This window comes from Heterocephalus glaber, unplaced genomic scaffold (genome assembly GCF_053883595.1).
Source record: "Heterocephalus glaber isolate CG9 unplaced genomic scaffold, H.glaber_assembly_v1.0 deba00000071, whole genome shotgun sequence".
NCBI lineage: Eukaryota > Metazoa > Chordata > Mammalia > Rodentia > Bathyergidae > Heterocephalus > Heterocephalus glaber.
The window spans coordinates 19,623,989-19,635,769 of record NW_028258137.1 but is presented as its reverse complement, the minus strand read 5'-3'; the positions used below and the strand labels follow the sequence as shown (position 1 = coordinate 19,635,769).

At 54.7% G+C, this 11,781-nt stretch overlaps 1 protein-coding gene across 5 annotated transcripts; it reads left to right on the top strand.

The window, feature by feature from the left end:
• Positions 1-1,890: 1,890 nt before the first annotated feature.
• Cmtm3 (CKLF like MARVEL transmembrane domain containing 3) lies at positions 1,891-11,481 on the top strand. 5 transcript variants are annotated; one of them, XM_021256940.2, is made up of 6 exons: positions 1,891-2,115; positions 2,884-3,106; positions 6,079-6,234; positions 7,128-7,223; positions 7,585-7,711; positions 9,002-10,386. In XM_021256940.2, the coding sequence occupies exons 2-6, from the start codon at positions 2,960-2,962 to the stop codon at positions 9,067-9,069; spliced, it is 594 nt and encodes a 197-aa protein (XP_021112599.1). In that variant the 5' UTR covers positions 1,891-2,115; positions 2,884-2,959; the 3' UTR covers positions 9,070-10,386. The 5 variants fall into 5 exon arrangements, with proteins under 5 accessions (XP_021112599.1, XP_021112598.1, XP_087038700.1 ...); XM_021256939.2 differs by having other exon boundaries at positions 1,891-2,175; XM_021256938.2 differs by lacking the exon at positions 1,891-2,115 and adding an exon at positions 2,457-2,640.
• Positions 11,482-11,781: the final 300 nt, after the last annotated feature.

Below are 11,781 nucleotides of genomic sequence, written 5' to 3'. Positions count from 1 at the left end.
CCTGGGTGAAGCGGCTTCTAATGGCCAAAGTGGAAAAACTTCACCAACAGAATAGTGGGATAGTATTTAACTATACTCCAAAGAATAAAATAAGTAAATGGAAGAAAAGGGGAAATCTTCCTTACAGGAGTATATTAAAAAGAAAATAGAGCTCACCAGGTAGGTGGCACAGAACTATAATCCAGCACTCTGGGAGGCTGGGCCTGGGGGGTCACAAGTTTGAGCTCAGCCTGGGAACTGAGATTTATCAAGACCCTGTCTTTAAAAAATAGAGCAACACTGCTTCATTCCAGAGCAGGTATTTCCAGAGTCCAGCCTGGGTGACAAGCTCTGGGGTGGGCCTGGCCATGATGAGCTGCTGGGGCCCTCATATCCTGCTGGGGGGGACAGGAACACCACAGGGATCCAGGCCCCATGAGTGAGCACTTCCTGCTTTTCTCCCAGCCCCTCTAGACCCGGCATCCTGTTCTGCTTTCTTTCATTACCCTTTTTGCAAACTAAGATGTAATTTACATGAAGCAAAAGGACTCGTTTTAAATATAGTTTGGTATGTTTTGACTCATTCATGTCCCTGTGTAACCACCACCCTAATCAAAGCAGAGAACACTCCCAGCCTCCCAGGATGCTGGACAGTTACTGGTCTGACTTCTATCACTGTTGCTTACTTCTGCCTACTCTGGCATCTCATAAAAGGGGAGAAAAGGGTATGTACCCTTTTGAATCTTCCTTCTTTCATTTAACAGAATGCATCTGTTCTGTGGTGTTTATCAGTGGTTCCTCCCTTTTCCCCACTCAGTAGTATTCTATTGTGTGGATATCCCATAGTTTATTCCTTCACCTGTTGATGGGCATGTGGTGGTTTCCAGTCTGGGTTATTAAAAGCAGAGTCACAGGCCAGGGATTTAGCTCAGTGGTTCCGGTGCCTGCCTCACTAGCACAAGGTCCCGAGTTCGATCCCCAGTACCAAAAAAAATGCAGAGCTGCTATGAAACAGGTCTTTGTACAGACAGGAGTTTTCATTTCTACCAGATAAATAACCCATGGCTGGGTTATACAGTAAGCCTAGGGAACTTATGAAGAAACTGCCAAACTGCTTTCCAAAGTGCTGGAATCTTGGACACCTGTAAGCCGCAGTATAGCAGAATTCCTTTGCTCTATGTCCTCACCTGCACTTGCAGCCCTTTGTCCTTTGAAGCCACTTTAATGGGTGTGAATTATCTCGCTGTAGTCCTCCTGTGCAGGCCTAGGAACCTAATGGTGCCAAACCTCTTTTTATGTTTTTTATCAGACATTCATATACCTCCTTTGTGAGCTGTCTGTTCAAATCTTTAGCCCATTTTAAAAAATCAGTTGTTTCCTTGTTATTGAGTTGCGGTTCAGATCCAGGCCTTCCTCTCTTGGAACATTACCTGGCCTCCTCCTGAGGACCTGAGAGGAAAATCCAAATGCCAGGGGTCTGGCCCTCCATGCTCCAGCCCACCCCTTCTCTGACCAGTGCCCTTCCCTCTCCTAGTAGTCCTGTTTTGATACTGCTGGTCCGGCTGTCCCAAAAACCAGTCGGACATCTGTTACCAGGAACTGTCCCATTTAAGTTTCCTTGGACTCTTAGTGCTTGCTCTCTTTTACCCACCTCCTCCTGGAACAGCTGGGTCTTCCATGCATCCTAGACTTCTAGCTCTGCTGGGCAATGAACAATGAAAGCTGGGAAAGGCTTCTCTGAGAAAATGGCCCTGCATCACAGTCACTGAGGAATCAGGAGGACTTCATCAGATAAGAAGGTAAACAAAGCAGGCAGAGTCTGTACAAAGGCCCTGTGGCAGGAAGGAACATGGTTTGTTCAAAAAAATGTAAGAACGTGGATGAGTGGGAGGGACAAAGGAGGGAAGAGCCCAAGAGGATGTTTTGTCTATAGGAGACCCAGAGTAGAAGGGACTGCCCAGGGTGGTTTGTTTTTGTTTTGTTTGGGTGAGGGTGGAAATGACTAGGACTGATGACATGCATCCCCCTGGCTGCCAAGGGAGGAAACCAAGAGGGCTCTTAAAAAGCCCTTACTCAGTTCAGGGAGGCAAGTGGAGTTTGGAAGCCAGTGCTGTTAAGGAGTGAGCAGAGACCAGAGTAAGCTTTAGGAAGGAAAGATGGCGGGCCTCGGGCTTGGCGATGGAGTGACGGTGGAGGGTGAGGAAGGACAATTCCCACATCTCTGGCTCTTGGGGGATGGGGGTTCCCTTCACAGAGGCTGGGCGCCTGCTGTAGATGTACACTCGGCCCGTGTCTGTGCCGCGCGGGGTGGCGGGGGCGGCAGAGACAGACAAGACTGAGAGACAGACTGAGACGGCCAGTGGTGTCCGTCTGGGAATCCTCGGAATGGGATGCGCTGGGGATGGGGCCGTGGAATCCAGGCCAGGGGCAGCCGACAAAGGGCCAGGAAGGAGAAGGGTTGAGCATAAACCGAGAGGAGAGTGAGAGAGTGGGCGGGGAAGTGGTAGGAAAGAGAGGGACGGACAGGGGAGCTGACTGCGCTGTCCGAGCCAAGGGAGGACGAGGCGGGGGTCTCCGCTGTGGAGACGCCCGGGTTCCCGGCCTCGGACTCGCCCCGGCAGGATCAGGCCTGGGGCAGAGTGTAGACGGCTCTCGGGACAGGTACAGGGGGTCCGGAGCTCCGACGGGTGTTCGGGGCGGGTAGAGGGGGTCGGGGCGCCCAGGACCACGGTGAGCGGAGCAGAGGGCTGAGGGCCCCGGGCGGGGGCGGGGGCGGCGGCGGCGGGTGGAGCCCGGGCTGCTGGGGTCGAGGAGGGCGGAGAGGGAGGGAGAGGGGGAGGGAAGGGGGCGGGGCGGCGGGGATGCGCCGGGCGCCGAGTTAGTTTTGCCTCTTCTTCCGCACAGCCTGGGTTTCCGCTTCCCTCCCGGGCGCGAGTTGAGCGGGAGGCAGCCCGAGCCTCAGTCCTGCGCCGACTCCGCCATGTGGCCCCCCGACCCCGACCCCGACCCGGACCCCGAGCCTGCGGGCGACTCCCGGGCCGGCGCCGCAGTCCTCGGGCTCCGTGCGCTGCTGCCGGCGCGCGCCTTCCTCTGCTCGCTCAAAGGCCGCCTCCTGCTGGCCGAGTCGGTGAGTGCGGGACCCTGCCTGGCCGCCGCGACCCCCGCCGGCCCCCGCCACCGAGCCCCGCGGGGAGTTGGCCGACGCCCCGAGTTTCGGACGGCTTGGAGCAGAGGCGAGGCGGGCCCCCGAGCCCAGGCCTTCCCGGGTTCTTCAGCCCTCGAGGCCCAAGTCGGGGCCGCAGGGCGCGCGGTGGGGAAACAGGGGAGGATCGTCCCCGCTGGTGCGGCCGCGGGCCCTGGGAAGCCGAGGCCGGCACTGGGTGACTTCGGGCGCCTCCGCCCTCTCTGGAGCCGGCGAGCGCGGCGCCTGGGCACCTTCGGGCTCGGTCTCCGGCGCCCCGTAGCGCACCTCTAGGGCCCCGGAGAATACGCCCCCCCCCCGACGTTCAGGACCCGCGGGGCGTGGGACGGGGAGGGTCCGCGTCTCCCAGCCCCGGGACTGGGTGAGGCCGGGGGCGCGGGTAGCACCGCCGCTGCAGGGGCGAGAGCCAGCGGGGTGACTTCATCCCCTGCTCCCCGCCCCGCTGGGCTCCTTCCGCCTTCCCGCTCGTCCCCACCCGGCCGGCAGGCCTTCTTTGTCCTCCCGACAGACACTCGGAAACCTCCCGCACTGTCGCATCCCGTGGGGCAGGGACGGGCGTAGGGCCTCTGGGAATGAAGGGGAGGAAGAGGCCGGGCGGAGGGGAGACAGGAGGAAGGCCTGTTCTCAGCGGCGGCCACTTGTGGCTTAGATCCCAGTAATTTGACCATACCTGTCCTTATACACGCTAGGGGGTCGGGGATGGACCGAGAGAGAGACAGAGAAAGCGTAAGTAGAGGCGGCTAGGGGATGACAGGTGGGTCAGACAAGGCCAAGTCAGAGTAGGAGGGTGGGTCACCGGGAGAATTCTGCCCCAGGCCCTTGTCTCGTACCCCAGGGCAGATGCCAGCAGGTGGTCTTGAAGTCTGCAGCCCAGCACCTACTCACTCCCAAATGAGGCAGCGGGTGGACCCAGAGCCCGAAAGCCCAGGGACAGCCTGCTGGCTGCTCACCCCTGCCCCACCCTGGTGACCTCGGGGAGTCACTTAAATTTACTGTCCAACCTAGGGGCTCCAACTCCACCCCTCCCAGGACCACCTCAAGGGTAGGGGGTGGGGTGCCCGCTGGAGCATAGAAGAAGCCCTTGGCCTGGCTTGGTGTCAGGAATCCAGCCCCAGGAAGATCAGCAAGGGACAAGGAAGAAGAGGCAAAGGATGTGCACTCTTTTTTTTTTTTGGTACCAGGGATCGAACTTTCGAGGCAGGCGCTGGAACCACTGAGCTAAATCCCCAGCCCGGATGTGCACTCTTAACAAGGGAGCTGCTCCTAGTCACCCTGCCCCCAGGCCAACGCAAGAAGGAAGGCTGACATGGGCAGGAAGGGGAAGGGAAGGGCCACCAAGAATTGGAGACTGAGGAAACAGGAATCATCAAGAAGGGGATACCCAGAATCTGGCTTTGATGGGGGGTGGGGTGGGGGACAGGAAGGGGAGGGCCACAGCAGCCTTCAGCCAGGGAAGTACAGTAGAAGATATGGACAGGGCTGGCCATGATCTTGTGGCCTGCCTTCCCAGACATCCTCACAGCCTCTTATCTGTCCACGTGGGGGCTCAGCTACCCCCAAGACCATGTTCAAGGCAGCCAAGAGGGCTCTGGGGACTTCCTGGGATCGCTGCAGTTCATTTGTCTCAAGCAGCCACCGTGCTTCCTGTGGGGTATCTGGGAGTCCCCAAGGGGCCCCTGCAGTCCCTGGGCCCCACTCCAAGCTACTCAGCCATGGACATGCTCAAACCCAGCCACACTTACAAAAACCAGGGTAGATGAAGGCCTCCAGAGCCCACAGGTCAGCATGTGCTGGGTTCAAATTCTGGTGCCCTCTTATTAGCTGTGTGATGCCATGTGTGGTCCTCTATAAAGAAGAGCTGTGAGCAGTGGGCCATGGGTGGTGGTGACCATCAGGAGAGATACCCAAAAGCCTCAGTGGGCACAGGGTACAGAGGAACCATCCTCTTGGTCTGCAGAACTAACAGGGCAGCCTCAGGATCCCGTCCATTCACAGCATGTGGGCAAGGCTGCAGTCAAGTACAATCAGCCCCACCTTTCACCATGGCTGTGCAAGTGATGTGACAGGGCCCTGGTGTTAATGCCACCATACCCTCTCCTGGATAGTTTTTTCTTATTATGCAAATTTTCAAATAAAAAGGCTGAAAAATTTGTATCAATAACACCCATACACCTACCTCTTAGACTGTACAATGGTTAACACTTTGCTGTATTTGCTGTATTGTCCATCAACCCATTTTATGTTTTTATGCGTTCAAAGTAAATCGCAGACATCAGTACATTCTGTGCATTTGCCTTTCTGCATTCATATCATTACCTAAAGTTTAAGATTTTTGGCTAAGGCAGGAAGATCTGAAGTTTGAGTCAACTCCTGGGCAACTTAGTGAGTCACTGTCTCAAAGTAAAAGATAAAAAAAGAAGAACTGAGATGTGGCTCAGTAAGGAAGGCACTAGCTTCAATCCCCAGTACCAAAACAAAGTTTTTTGTTTGTTTTCCAAGTAAAATTTACATTTAGTGAAAAACACAAAGCTAAGGTGTTGGGTGTTACTTTTTGAAACTGGTTGCTATTTAGCTTCAGCTTGTCCCTCGTAGACACCAAGTTGGGTGAATTCTGCCATAAAACCAGTGAGGAGATGCAGGTGTGGGGGTGGGGAGCCCCAGGAAGTAGCCTCCCCACAGGGCTGGATAGGCTTGGGAGGCTGGGGCTTCAAGAGTGGGTCTTTCGAGGGATCAGGACTCTGAGCCATGCCCAGAGGGACTGGGAACAGCATGGATGTGCACCTGGACCTCATGCCAGCCTTAACCCCAACTGCGGGACTGAGCAAGTGGCACCCTAGCTGGAGCCTCTCGTTCCTGAAGGCAGGAAAAGGCTCTGACTCTTACTGGCTTCCCCACAGGGTCTCTCATTCATCACTTTCATCTGCTACGTGGTGTCCTCAGCATCTGCCTTCCTCACAGTGCCTCTGCTAGAGTTCTTGCTGGCCCTCTACTTCCTCTTCGCTGATGCCATGCAGCTGAATGACAAGTGGCAGGGCTTGTGCTGGCCCATGATGGTGAGGACCAGGGGACCCACGAGGAAGGGGCTGGCTGTAGTGATATTCATTACTGATCAGCAGATGAGAAATCCAGAGTCCTGCATGTTGACCCTGCCCTGTCTCCAAAGCACTGGAAGGGCAACTTGCTGCTGGTAAATTGATTATCCAGACTTGCCCCGCCGGCTGTGGTAAAACCTCGGGCAGGAAACCTGGAGACGGTCTTTGTACACCAGGTGGCGCTGTTGCCCCCCACAGCAGGGCCTTGCAGGAATGAGCCCCAGCCACAGGAATTCGAGCCATTTCCAGCTGCGGGGGCAGGTTAACTGAGGACCTGCAAGGTTCACCCAGACCTCAGCCATCTGGCATCCTGGCCATCTTTGATCACCCGGAGAGCCCCACAGCCCTGCCAGTGACCACTGCTGAGTGGAATGTGTCATAGAGCAGAAGCAGCAAAGGCTGTCCTTGAGCCATGGTCTCTTGACTTTACCTCCAGCATCCCTGCACCCAGCTAAGGAGGGCTGCACCCTCTGTGTTCCCATTTTGGGGATGAGTAAGGAGAAATAATATCTGTAAATGAATCAGCTACAACTGTGTGGCTTGGGGTGCAGGGCCAGGTCTCCTTGCTGGAGAGCCAGAAAGGAGCAGGTGACGAGGTTCTCAACTCCTACCTTGCCACATGGGCGAAGCCACAAAGCAAGCTGCAGCCTGGTTCAGTTTGTTGTCCACAGGGCAGAGGATGGCAGCCTATCTGGTCAAGGGACAGGGCAACAGGAAACTCACAGGGATGGGACAAGGGCCAGGACAGGGTAGGATTCTATCGATGCTGGGGCTGGGTGTATAACTGGACTGTCAGATCTCCTCATGCCACTCAGGGAGCTCAGGGCAATGTGGCTATGCCCTTCTCTCCCCAGGACTTCCTGCGATGTGTCACTGCCGCCCTCATCTACTTTGTCATCTCCATCACAGCTGTCGCCAAATACTCCGATGGGTCTTACAAAGCAGCCGGGGTGAGTAGCTTCCTTATCCCGGGGATGGGGTGCCCAGCAACATCCCCTTTCTGAAGCTCCAGATGCTCCCTCATTTAGGTTGGAACCTGGACACGTCCTTTCTGCTCAGGCCCTTGGGTGCCCAACTGGGATACAGCTATTTCAGAGTCCTCTTGTTAGAGATTTGCTCAGTGACTTGTTTTGAAAGGCTGGTTGTCAGACCTGGGTCACAGCTCATTTCCCTTTCCTCAGAGGGGCTGTGCCTGTCCAGCCAGCTAAGGCCTCCCTCCCCACATGCAGCCTCCTGGTCCTGGGACCCAGGACTCTTGGTGATGTGCCTTGCCCAGTGTTCCCAGCTACATGCTCTGCACATGTTCCACAGGTTTTTGGCTTCTTTGCCACCATCGTGTTTGCAATTGACTTCTACCTGATCTTTAATGAAGTGGCCAAATTTCTCAAGCAAGGGGACTCTTCTGGTGCTGATGAAACCACAGTCCACAGGGCAGAAGGTAGGTGGTCGCCCTGTCTTTCTGCCAGGGAACCCAGCTGATGACTCCTAGGACTGCTGCAGTGCCCTTCCCCTCCCCTGGGGATACTTGGCCAGTTTGGGACTGGGAGAGGGACAGTATCCTTTAAGGTGGCCAATCACAAAGCCAGCCTATCTTTGCAACCAGGGCCAGCTGGGGTCAGGTATGCTGAGTGCCTCTGGCCCTGCAAGGCTCACTTCCTGGACAAGGCCTCAGGGCAGCCAGTCATTCTCAAGACACCTGTCCACCTGGGGTTTAGAGTAGCCACCTGCCCGGACCCAGCTTCCCCTGTCGTCCTGGTGCAAGGGCCAGGGAACCCGGGCGATTACCTTCTCCATGGTCCCTAGGCAAACCCAGGTACACTCAGGCTCATTCTAGTTTTACTTCCAAGGAAAAAGCAACAGACATTTCAGTCCCTCATTCAGCTCAGAAAGGCCAATGCATGTTCTTTTGATGTTAAAAAACAAAACAAACGGGCTGGGGATTTAGCTCAGTGGCTACGTGCTTGCCTTGCAAGCGCAAGGTCCTGAGTTCAATCCCTGGTATCAAAAAACCCAAAAAAAACTTGAAAGTTGGAAGGCTGTTTTTGTCTGTGACAACACAGCCATATCAACTGTCACATCTTCGGAGGGCTTGTGCCTTACACAGAACATGCAGCAGGAGTCCTGCAAAGATTTGTCAGGAGTCTCCATGGCTGTGTGGAGCTGTGGCCTCCCTTACTCATACCCAGAGGGGCAGAAGGGCAGAGCAGGTGGAGGTGCTGATGTGGGGTCCCCTCTACCTCGCTCTCCAGGGCTCTAAAGCCTATTGGCCACTTCTCCACTCTACCCTCACTGCACTCCCAGGTAGACTTTAAACAGAAATTGGTGCCACCATTGGCTAGCAACTCCACGATCTTGCTCAGCATCAAATTCATCCCAGCCTGGTATCCCCTGTGCCTTCCTGGGTTCTTGTGTTACTCCGGCTGAGCCCACCATGTGCTAGGCACTAGAGGTACAGGAATGGGCAGGGTCTACCCTGGGGAAGCTTACAGCCCAGACTGGAGTTAGACCCTGAAGCAGAGTGGTGCTGGATGCAGCAGGTTATGTGCTGTTCCCTGGGGACAGGAGTAGGAGGCGATGTCAGGGAAGATCACCAGGTGGGGCCCTAATGATGAGAATGAAATGGGAGCTAATGCATAGGGATAAAGTAGCTGAACCTGAGTCCCCATGAGCCTGCCAGGCTGGATGCTGGTGGAGGTGACCCTGGAGCTAGGTCTCAATGGATTTGTAGGAATGTGCAGGCAGAAGAGATGCGGCAGGTGGAGAGAGAGGACAACAGAGTGCTTCCCTTCCAGGTGAGGTACTTCTCTGGGTCAAGCAGTGGTGTCCAGGATAGCACAGGTAGACACAGGACAGGGGCCTTTCCAGGGACTCCAGGCCCTGCCTCCAGATTGATATCTTCCCCACTAAGTGCCTGCTGTCCCATGTGGGACCCCGCTGGTGAAGTCTAGAAACCACCCAATTCCCAACAGCTGGGCTGCATGGCCCATGGGGATCTGTGACCCCCAGAAACTGTCCCTCCACTAAAACTGAATGCTGTTCAGCTGGTCCTTCCCATACTGCAGCAAACATGAGATCAGATGCTCCTAGACATCCTCCTCAGGCATCTGTAACCTGCAGCAAGTGCCCACCCAGCCAGCCAGTCCCGTGATCAAATCATCACCATCAGGGAAGACTTGTATTTTGAATATTTTGTTTAAATATCTGGAGAATTGGGGGGGGGGTGTTTATAGTTATTGCAATGAAAGTATACGTTAGATGCAAATATACCAAAATCTTACCACACAGTCTTTATCAGTGCAGCCCTGGCATGAGTGAGGGGAGCCAGGTTTGGGGAGGTTGTCCAAGCAGTCTGGGAACTCCTGCTCTCCCTGCCCCAGGCTTAGCCCTGAGCCAGAAACAGCTCTAGGACTGGCTAGGATTCTAAGAATCAGCAGCTGGCCAGAGAGGGGGCAAGTTTTAAAAAAGTAGTAACTTCGGTGGGCTTGGGGAAGAGGCCTGCAATGCTTTTACTCCCTGGGGTGGGCTTCCAGGATGCTCTACAGAACAGTCTTCAGTTAGGCGGGTTTGGGGAACCCTCAAGTCCCACATCACTGACAGGCCCTTAACACTGTACAGCTGTTTGTGACAGTGTACTAAAACAAGGATGGGGCTGGGGGAAGTTGATCTATAAAGTGACTTTTAAAAAGTCTGCTGATTTTCCAGTATATTTTAGTGTGAGGGACAGTCAGGTAGATGTCCTTGCTTTGTCCTGCTGAGTTGGGGGGTAGGGCTGAGGCTGGAATACAGATGTCCAGCTCTAACACCTCCAAGTGAGAATAGCCCAGGAGCCTCGGGAGGGCCTGAGGTCCCTGGGGAAGGGACATCTGGGCTTCAGTCTGGGGTGGAAGTGTCCCAACCCCCACCCCAACGGGCAGCTGGAGGTGAAAGCGGCCTCCTGTGGAGGTCCCAAGCCCAATCTCTCAAACCAACACATGCCCATAACGGCAGAGTCTAGAGTCAGCTGCAGGAGAGGCTGGGCCCAGGGCTCCTGCCAGCACTCACCCGGCAGTACCTTCCCAGAGACCGTTCCCAGGCACCGATGCCTGGAGACTCCTGCCTGGCATCCTCTATACTTTCCTTTCAGAGGAGAATTCTGACTCTGACTCTGACTGAGGGCCTGCTTGCCCAGCAACCTGAGCCACCTGGGGCCTTGGCAGTGGCACCTTCCTGACACAGCTACCGGAAGCCTGGCCAAGGACCCTGCGTGATGCGGGGAGGCTGCCTGAGTGAGCCTCCCCTCAGCCTCAAGGTTCATCCTGAGCCCAGCATTCAAGACTGCACCCCTTGGGTTGGCACGGCTAAACTACTCTACATCCCAGGGCACCTTGGATACTCTACCTTCTCCCTGTTTCTGCCATGCAGACCTTAAGCCCTTTAAGCCTGCTGCCAAGACCAAGCACAGGAAGAAACAGCAGGGCACCAGTATCCCACCCTGGTACAACACAGTTTGTGCTTCAGGGTAGGGCAGGGTGGGGGATACCTGTGTCTCACTAACAGGCCCCCGGGCTCTCTGCATGGGTGCGCTGCTTATGCTGGCTCTTTTTGAGAACAACACTTCTAGGAATCTTTGGTTCAAGGAGCTAAAGCAGGGAGAAACTGACCTTGACCTTACTATCTAGGCATGGATCTCAGCACCCACACCTGACACCTCAAACCCCGGAAACCACATCTCCTTCAGGTGAGATGACTGGTCTGGGTCTAACACCATTTCAAAGAAGAGCTCATGGACTCACTTGCTAGGGCCGACAGACAGAGGGAACCAGTCAGTGCTGTGGCAGTGACCACGGCTGGCAGCTGGGCAGGCCCAGGCAAACCCTCTTCCTGGAGGCCAGAGTTCTCAGGACTCTGAGAACCGTATGCTTCCTTGTGGATACAAGGGCAATTCTGTTGACCACCTCCTGAGAAACAAGACGAGCCTTCTGTATCCACCTAAGGACTTATATTTTTTATGTATCTTTGATGGGATTTTGTAGCTTTTTATAGGTTTTTTTTTTTATATATAAATGCAACTTAACAAATGATATTTTCTGTGACCTAAGAGGCCCTGTGAATGAGCCTGAGTTCTGGGCCTGCATTTTGGGCATTTGTAACTTTATTCTACTCTTGCATGTGAACCACCTACCCTGAAAAAGCCATAATGGATTAAACCAGACTGACTACCTGCTTGAACTGTGTGACTCTAAGAACCCTTCCGCCACCCAGAGCAATAATGTGCAGGACCGAATAACAGTTCAGCACAAACTAGGAGAGAATCCCAACAGCTTTCACTTTCAGCAACAAGGCATGCATATCAACTGTGTGCCAGGGTCTAGGGTAAGCATCTGACCAGTGCTTGATTCTTTTATTTAATCCTGCAGTCAAGGAAACAGAAACAGTAAGTGACTAGCCCAGAGCCCTCTTACTTACACATCAGGACTGTCCCATGGCAGCCAGAACCCAGAGCTTTTGTAGTTTGGAAACTGGTTGTAC

Excerpts from the sequence above, each read along its gene's own strand:
- Cmtm3 (XM_087182574.1), top strand. The coding sequence starts at position 2,381 with ATGGGGCCGTGGAATCCAGGCCAGGGGCAGCCGACAAAGGGCCAGGAA. Across the intron at positions 3,107-7,127 it reads GCCTCCTGCTGGCCGAGTCG|GACTTCCTGCGATGTGTCAC; the intron begins GTGAGTGCGGGA and ends TTCTCTCCCCAG. Across the intron at positions 7,224-7,584 it reads GGTCTTACAAAGCAGCCGGG|GTTTTTGGCTTCTTTGCCAC; the intron begins GTGAGTAGCTTC and ends CATGTTCCACAG.